Source organism: Merops nubicus, unplaced genomic scaffold (genome assembly GCF_000691845.1).
Source record: "Merops nubicus isolate BGI_N331 unplaced genomic scaffold, ASM69184v1 scaffold11607, whole genome shotgun sequence".
Classification (NCBI taxonomy): domain Eukaryota; kingdom Metazoa; phylum Chordata; class Aves; order Coraciiformes; family Meropidae; genus Merops; species Merops nubicus.
Genome location: NW_008622312.1, coordinates 1 through 8696, shown reverse-complemented (window position 1 = coordinate 8696; position 8696 = coordinate 1). Strand labels below are relative to the sequence as shown.

General features: G+C 46.4%; 1 protein-coding gene across 1 annotated transcript in view; it reads left to right on the top strand.

Moving 5' to 3' along the window:
• KIAA0368 (KIAA0368 ortholog) overlaps nucleotides 1-8675 on the top strand; it is a gene marked incomplete at both ends in the record, with an annotated part of 47975 nt that extends 39300 nt beyond the window's left edge. The window contains 10 exon segments of the mRNA XM_008944738.1: nucleotides 977-1127; nucleotides 2036-2101; nucleotides 4371-4460; nucleotides 4975-5041; nucleotides 5775-5866; nucleotides 5958-6024; nucleotides 6243-6434; nucleotides 7106-7314; nucleotides 7808-7851; nucleotides 8426-8675. Of these exon segments, the coding sequence (XP_008942986.1) occupies nucleotides 977-1127; nucleotides 2036-2101; nucleotides 4371-4460; nucleotides 4975-5041; nucleotides 5775-5866; nucleotides 5958-6024; nucleotides 6243-6434; nucleotides 7106-7314; nucleotides 7808-7851; nucleotides 8426-8675 (1228 nt within the window).
• Between the last annotated feature and the right edge of the window lie 21 nt (nucleotides 8676-8696).

The following is an 8696-nucleotide window of genomic DNA, read 5'->3' as shown; positions in this document are numbered from 1 at the left end:
TCCTTTCCTCACCAAGTTCCAACAGCAGTCCCAGGAACTCTTACAGAATCTTTGGAAGTACGTGGCCTCTGCAAATGCCCAGATTCTGTTCCCGGCAGAAAGTTCTTTTCTCCCCGTACAGCTGGAAGACTGATCTGCAAGCAGTTTGCTGTGCTTGGGGCTATCCTTCAGGACTGGCATATCTGTTCTGCTTTAACAGGAAAATCCTATGGTAGCTCTTGAAACAGCCAGGTCTTATTTCACGACTGTTTGTGAGTAATGACAGTTCACATCCCCGAGGCGACTGCATTTGGTCACACTGTTCAAGTACATTTTATGTCATGTAACAGTTTGTGCCTTGGTGTGTAGGAACTTCATATGCTTGTCACTTCATGACCTTGTTTGTTCCTTCATTTGACTCTAAGGACAGACAAGGTGGAAAATTCAGATGTGGAGCATAGCTGCTCTTTGCAAAAATAGGTGGGTTTTTATACATGATTATCCAGGAAGGTGACAAAGCTCCTAACAAATTATAGTAAATGCTTCTTGAGTTTTTTCATCCCTTTTGAGGATAGGAAAACCCTTTATCAAAATGCCACCTAAGAGATATGATCAGTCTGAAACTGACAACTGAGATTTGAACAGATTGTTGTAATTTGTTTTCTCTTGGGCAGCAGCAGTGAATGCCCCTGGGGTGATTTTGCCCAGAGCCTCTTTAAAACATGAAGGTGTGTTATCTCTTCCTACATCTGTCCATAGTACTGCCTCTTTCCCCTTCCCGTATGCAAGAGTGTAGCATCAGGTGGAAGCTCAGGGCCAGAGTATGATTTTGCTTAAGCAGGAAAATAAACAGATCTCTATTTGCAGGCAGATTTATATTGTTTTATCTGAGATTTGGATTGGCTTTTTTCCTGGTGCTGGATTAGAGTAGACCAGAAAGGTTTTTCGGCCAAGTATGTGTGTTTCTCTGTTGACCTTCCCTTTGATCTTTTTCCAGCATTAATACTCTTGTGAAGATCAGTAAGAGTGCTGGGTCTATGCTGAAACCTCATGCACCAAAACTTATCCCAGCCATGCTGGAATCCTTGAGTGTGCTGGAACCTCAAGTCCTCAATTATTTGAGTCTTTCTGCAACAGATCAGGAGAAAGTAAGTGGATTTATAACGGGAAAATAACATAAGTGCAGAGATAAACAATAAGATTTAAGCTTCACTCAGTGAAGAGAAAAATAGCAGATTTGCATGAGAGGTGCTCAAAGATACAGAGTAATAAGTTACTAAAAATTTTGGTCATTGGACAGATGTGTAGGGTTTTTGGTGAGTTGGGATTTTTTTTTATTTACTAGACCACAATATATTTCAGAAGGAACAATCTTAGTAAGAACAGTTACTAAATGTTACTTCAGCTTCAGGTACAGCTGTGAACCAGGTGAGAATGTCTGTAACGGTTATCTGGAATGCACCTGTACTGTCAAACTTTGCTATTTTCCCAGAGGATTAACTGCAGGACTTCTTGTAATCTAAATCATAAGGTGTGCTGTAGCACCATGGGTTGTGGGTGGATGTTGTCAGCACTGTGTTCTTCAGTCTCTCTTGAAGAATCATACTAATCAATAGCAGTCTTCTGGGACAGTGACTGAAACCCAGTGTTCAAAAGCAAATTAAGATAGTTTTATTGCAGGGAAGGAAAGAGAGAAACTCTGCCTTTTGCAAATGAGAAAGGAGTGAACAATAGACCAGAGTGGGATTTTTTTTACACACATACACCCCACTGTTTTCCTTTCTTTTTTTTGTTTTAAATTTCTGTCATGTCAGGGGTGCATGGTTTGGTTCCTGTACTCCACCCAGAATATCTGTCTGCCTTTGAGAGGAAAACATTAATAGTCCGTAGACTTAACTACTTTCTATCTGTAAGCATCTGAAGTGGATTTTGGTTTGAGTTTATGAGGTAGTGGGTTATGCCATTGTGACTGTTTTCATGTTGAGTTTATGCTTGGTTGTGGTGTTTTTTTTTTCATTGTGGTGTTTTTGGGTTTTTTTTGCTTGTTTTTTTTAAGATTGCAATGGATAGTGCCAGACTTAGTGCTGTCAAGTCGTCTCCCATGATGGAAACCATTAACATGGTGAGTACTTGATTCAGAAGGATTACAGTGTAAGGTATGTTACAGGAGAACAACAGAATTCAAAGTGACAGCTTTACAGAATACCTGTTAGGGTTTCGTTTTATTATCACATCTCCGTATGGATGTCTGTCCTCCTTCTTTTTCTTGTACTGAATTCTCTCATCCTGTCACCACAGCTTGCTCCTCAAATCAGTTGTGAATAACCTGACTGCCTTTGGAGCTGGGTGGATTGTTGCTCCACCTGAAGACCTGATTGCTTTGATGAAGAGAGCACTTTTCTTTTGAAGTGCTTTTCATTGGATGAGGGATTAGCAGGTTCTGGGTTAGTGCTAGTTGCCATTTCTTTTAATCTCTAGTAAACGATTCCACAATCAGCTTCTCATCTGGGCCTTCAACTGATGATAGTCTCTGTTCTTAAGGCACAAAGGCTGTCTAACCCTTGCCTCATGGTGCCTTAGATATCCCTACCTGGATGTGGTGGTTTAGCCCCAGGCTGAAGCCAGGCACCACATGGCCACTCCTCACCCCTTTTACCCCCTAAACCAGAGGGAGAAAAGGGAGAAAAACACAAACCCCCATGGGCTGAGATAAGGACAATTTTAACACAACAACGCAGAAGGAACAGCAAACAGCAGCAGTAACAACAGGTATAACAACAGAAAACAAAGGGCACAAGGCCAGAGCTCACCTCAGGGGCTCCGGGCTGCACCCCCCGGCCCTGGAACACACACCCCCAGCCCAGAACCCACCCTGGCCATGCCAGCCCGGCCCTGCTGCCCAGCACTGGGTCAGCCTGGCAGCAAGTGACCCCCGGCTGGGCTGGCTGCTGCCCCCCTGCAGCTCCCACCTACCGCCAGGGAAAACAGCCCTGGCCCGGCCGAACCGGGACCCTGGGCCCTGCCAATGCTTTGATGTTAGAGATTTGTACAGCAGATGCTGGTATCCCTGGAAGCATTGTCAGCAGCTGGCTGGTGTTGGGCATGGTCGTTCCCTGCTGCTGAAGGAGGAGTTGCTGAGGCCCAGGCTCTGTGCTGTAGGGTCTGTCCTGGCTGAACTCTCTGCCCTCTCTCAGAAGAGCCTGTTCCTTCCCAAAGGAAAGACCCATCTTTTGTCCTCTGGCACTGCACACAGCCACTTGTGAGCACCAAGTAAGTTTTAGGGGAAGCATAGCCACCAGAGCTGTTCTTTGTTTCATGCACTTAGGGAGAAGTAAGAGCAGCAAGCCCTGCTGTAGGTCACAGCGTGTGGAGCTGTGTTTTGGTGTGGGCAGAGCAGTCGCTATAAATAGTGTGTAAAGCAGCTGGGGCTGAGAGGCTCTGTGTAGAAGTGCACTCACTGCCACCCATCCAGCTGCAGCAGCTGCTGCTGTCCCTCCTCCGGGCTCTGCTCCTCCCCTGCCAGCCCCTGGGGGGACAGCTGTGCCACCCCAATCAGTGCTTGGGATTTCCAAGGGAGAGGAGAGATACTGTGGCTTCCTGGGAGTGGCATGAAGGTGTCCTGGCTAAGAAGCAACCTTCTCTCTGTTCCTCTATATTCTGGGGCTGGCTGGGAGATTGCATGACATAATGGGTTATTCCCTTCACTATACTGGTGCAGCAGGGGGGAAGTGACAGCAGATCTGACTTCTGAAGCTCAGGGAGGGTTTCCCTCAGTTAGTATGTGGTCCTTGAATTTGCTAGAGGATGGATCTCACTTCTGCAGAGAGTGTGCTACACGGAGTGCTGGTAACATGAGGTTTTCTGTTTTGCCCGTTGGTATTTTAGGCGTAGAAGATGATAAATTATACCAATAACAACCCTCTTGTACCTTTATGTCATCGGTACTGCTTGTCTGTTGTGTTTAAAAACTGTCTTAACTAGTTTCATTTCATTGTCTAGTTTGGATGTGTTACTGCTGCAGGGTTGCAGAGAGTTGTAGCAGTGTTGGGTTTTGTTGTAAGAGATGCACACCTTTGCATCTCTTCCCCTTCCCAAAAGGAGTTCCTGCTACTGTGTTACCTTCAGCTTTCTAAACAGTTGGGGTGCAGGAGTACATCAGTTCCCACAAATTATAATTTTAGGAGGGTCAGCTCCACATAGAAGCGGGACAAGAGAATATGCGTGTAGTGGAAGCCACTTTGTGGCACCTTTTTCACCCATGCAGCAAACTGTCATGATTCAGCTCAAGACCAGCCTACAGAACTGAGGCATGCCTCAGCTGAAAGTAAAACAGCTTAGAACTGCCATCATTACCTTTTTTTTTTTTTCTCCTTTCCCTGAACTTTCTCTAGAGCTTGCAGTATTTGGACGTGTCTGTCCTGGGAGAGCTGGTTCCTCGGCTGTGTGAACTGATCAAAAGTGGAGTAGGTCTTGGCACAAAGGTATGTCCATGATTTTAGTAGTTCATTTGGAAGTGAAGAAGGGAACAGAGACCAATGTCAGTGTAAATACAGTTCTTTTGACTTGTCTGTTTTGAAGTGACAGCTTGTTCTCATTCATACTGGACTAATTTTACAATCTAAGTCCTGATCCACCTACATTACTTGTGATTTTCTGAACTTGTGCTGCCTTAACCTCATGTGGGCTGCATGGCTGTTGTGCTTTGTGACACTTCAGTGCAGACGGTTGTCCTTGATACCTGTAATTCTTCCAGGACCATCTGTCCTGAGTGTGGGTCCTGGTAAATTTTTCACTTCCCATTTCAATTCTTGTCATTCATTTGTTGCAAACTGTTTTTCTGCTTCTACCCTTGTCTCCCAGCTTATCAAGGTAGAGGCTCTGTGGGCCTAGATGATGACACACAAGTGCAGATAGCACCACAGCAAGTATTAACGGCAGTAACTGGGGGCTAATAATTGTTTTATCTTACCTTTGTTTTCCCTTGCAATCTTCCAGGGAGGCTGTGCCAGTGTAATTGTGTCATTAACCACACAGTGTCCTCAGGATTTAACACCTTATTCAGGTAAGGTTTGTTTCTAGTGTCAGGTTTTAAAGGTGCCTTTTGTTTCTGTTCTGTAGGTAATATTTCCTCCCTGTTGGCCCTTGATTTTATCAAAAGAATGATCTTTACCTATGTATTCAGAAGAGCCCTTTCAAGTTGGCTTGCGGGTATGAGACTGGCATGCTGGGGGTATGTCTTGAGGATGTTAAATATGTCAGCAAGTTGGAAGAGACAGAGGAAGGAGCTGAGAGAATTCCCTAGTGCCAGGCAGGAGCTAGTGGAAGGGTCTCTCACTTTCTTGGAGCAGGCTGACGATGCCCGTGTGAGCGAGATGCTGTCAGTAAGCACTCGTTCCTTCAACTTGTGCTATGGGAGGACCAGAAACAAGGCCTTGGCTTCCTTGGGTCTTTGTCTTCAGTTCACAGTTTATTGTGATTCGATAGTAGAAAGAAGATCACCTTTCTGCCACAAAACAGAAGTAGAGGTGGATGTAGTAGTGGTGAGCTGGGGTGCTCACGCGCAGGAGCGTTTTCAGTCGAGGCAGACAGGCGGGGGCTGGCAGAGCAGCAGCTTCTGAGCCCTGTCACACTCTGCACTGCCCTGGAAGCAGGGACCAGGCAGACCTAGAACCCCTCAAGCATGCAATGAGGAAAAATGCATCTGTTCAGACGGTCTGGTGCAATGCAAGTTTTTGTGATTCTTGCCACAGCAATAAAAACACATGCTTCTGACAAAGCAAAATCTCTTCCACCAGGCAAACTGATGAGTGCTTTACTTAGTGGCCTGATGGATCGCAACAGTGTGGTACAGAAGTCCTTCGCCTTTGCTATGGGGCATCTAGTCCGGGTGAGTTGGGGTTTGAGGTGGGTTCAGGTCTTGTTTTGATTATTTTTTTTTTTTAAACATTTGAGTGATTTGTGTCTCTTCCCTGTTACAGACTTCCCGGGACAGTAGCACTGAGAAGCTGCTGCACAAACTCGGCAGTTGGTACATGGAGAAAGAAGGTATCTTGCTTTTGGGGTGTCCAGTTACAGAATGCAGTGCAGAAAAAGTTCCTGGTGACAGCAGAAGCTGATGAAGAAGCATTTCTGTATTGTGATGCTTGGTTTCACTGGCTGAATAGTTCCCATGTACAAAACTGCTTCCCAAGAGGCAGACCAAGCTGTTAAAGTCGTGCTGTTGTCCTTCCCAGTTGTAACGTGTGATTGTTTTGCTCCTACAGAGCCAGTTTACAGAACAGGCTGTGCTTTAACTGTGCATGCAATGGGACGCTACAGTCCAGATGTAGTGAAGAGCCATGCCAAACACGTGCTGCCATTGGCTTTTCTTGGCATGCATGAGGTTCCCAATGAAGAGAAAGGAGAGAAGGAGAATTCTACTCTGTGGATGGAAGTTTGGCAGGAAAATGTACCTGGTAAGTCTAGTTAAGGAGTGATAAAAGCTTTTAGGAAGCAAGGGGCAAGGAATGTCATTCTTTCTGGAAATACAGAGTTCTCACAGGAAGATTTGGGAAGCTCGTTCCATTTCCTTCCTTGTTAAACATGTCCTGTATGAGTTTCATCATGTTATGTTCTCTGTGGCTACTTAAAATAATTACAGAGGTGTTGATTGCTAAGGATGCACAGACACAGTCAGGAGAAGTATATTAAGATTGTGAGGCACTGAAAGCCACAGTAATGTGGGCCTGTTCATGGGGCATACAGTGAGACATCTTTGGAAATCTTGATGCCAGCCTTTAAGGGCTGCTGCATACTCTGGAGTTTGGGGTGTTTGGCATCTCTCTCGGGTTGGAAATGCCTGCGGTGATGCCCATAGTTTTGACTTCAGTGAATGAGTCTATGCTATAGAAGGGCTCTTTTGCCATGCTTTTTGTCTGCAGAAGATCTGGTAAGATGGTTTTGCTGTCTCCTTGCAAGTAAGCCTTGCTGATACGTTTCATAGCAAAAAAAACAACCAATCAAACAAACAAACAAACAAAAAAAACCCAATCCCCAATCTTGTTTTTTTTCTTTCTTTTTTTAAAAAAATAAGATCAGATTTTGTTTGGTTTGTGGCACAAACACAGTTTTCCTGTTTGACATGCAGGTACTCAGGGTGGCATCAGACTGTACATGCAGGAATTGATAACCATTACTCAGAAGGCTCTGCAGTCCCAGTCCTGGAAGATGAAAGCCCAGGGAGCAGCTGCCATGGCATCAATTGCCAAACAGACGGGCTCCCTTGTCCCACCGCATCTGGGAATAGTGCTCTCCGCCCTGCTGCAAGGCCTGCCAGGGAGAACCTGGACTGGGAAGGTGAAAATGCAGCTGGCACCTCAGGATTGCTGTGGGCACCAGCATGCAGACAGCCCTTGAGCTGGGAAGTGGCATGTTCTGTGCTGCAGAGTGGGCATGCAGGAACCCTGTGGAGGGAGGCTGCCCTCCACCCTGCATTTAGCAGATAGAGAAATTACAGGGAGGATAAGCACAGTTCAATTTGCTTTAGGAGTTGGGTTCTCACTTAGACTACTTCTGTCACACCACAGTCTGGCCTTGAGGGGTCCTAGTGTGGTCTCAGAGGTGCCACACGGCCCTTTTCCGCTGCCAGTTCAGTGCAGATGGAAAGCCATGCCCTCGGTGGCCTCTGCAGTAGGAGTGGTGGGACCCAGATGTTGCTTCTCTAGGATGGTGCCACGGGTGACTTCCCCACCACCTCTTGCGGTGGCATGCAGAGTTTTCCCCCATGCAGCAGGACTGTGCCACGTGGCTGTGTGGTGTTTCTCAGTGGTATCTGTTCTACTCGTTGCAGGAAGAGCTGTTAAAGGCCATTGCCAGCGTTGTCTCCACATGCACGTAAGTATCTTGAAGGAGGTGATACTCTCAGGATCTGAGATCTCAAAAAGGAAGCTGTTGCACAGTGGTGTTGCCTGTCTGGTGCAAAGGAGACTCTAGGAAGTTCTGAACACTGTCTTGATCTCCCATCAGCATATGAGAACTCTCTCTCCACTCCACTTGTCAATGTGTGTAGGTCACAGATGAGAGCTGAAAGGGACAGGTGATGGTTCAGAGGGACCTGCAGAGGTTAACAGTTGATTTAGGGCAGGGGAGAGGATGTTGAGAAGCCAGAATTGCTGAGAAGAAAGAAGAGAACAGAGAGGGATGGACTTCTTAAATGGGAAAAGAGAGCTAGAGGTAAAAGAAGGTTCGGGGGCAAAGTGTGTTGGAAGCCTATGAGGAAAGACAAGAAAGGAAAAACAGGAAGAACAGACAGGGTGAGAGCAGAGAAGAGCACCAGAGTGTAATTTCAGTTAAAGCTGTTGGTGGGCAATCCTTTGCCTGGACACAGGAATTACTTACCTGTGGGAAAAGCTGTGTTTGGAGAGGAATTAATTTGTGTCTGATAGTTTCTGCGTGCCTCGTGTTTCAGTGCTGAGCTGCAGAAGTCAGTGCCTGGGCAGCCCACCATCAGTGATATTGTCCAGGCTGTCCTGAAAGAATGTCGGAAAGAGAACCTGAAGTACAAGATGGTGGCTCTGCGCTGCGCGGCCGGGGTGGTGCAGGCAACAAAGGAAGACCGCTTCCAGGAGCTGGCAGATATCGTCTTCCCCATGATAAAGAAGGTGACAGTTCAGCCGGTCGAGTTTTGCCTTTCCAAGCAAAACGCGCGAGTGGTGACGGTCTGGCTGATGCTGGGCGTC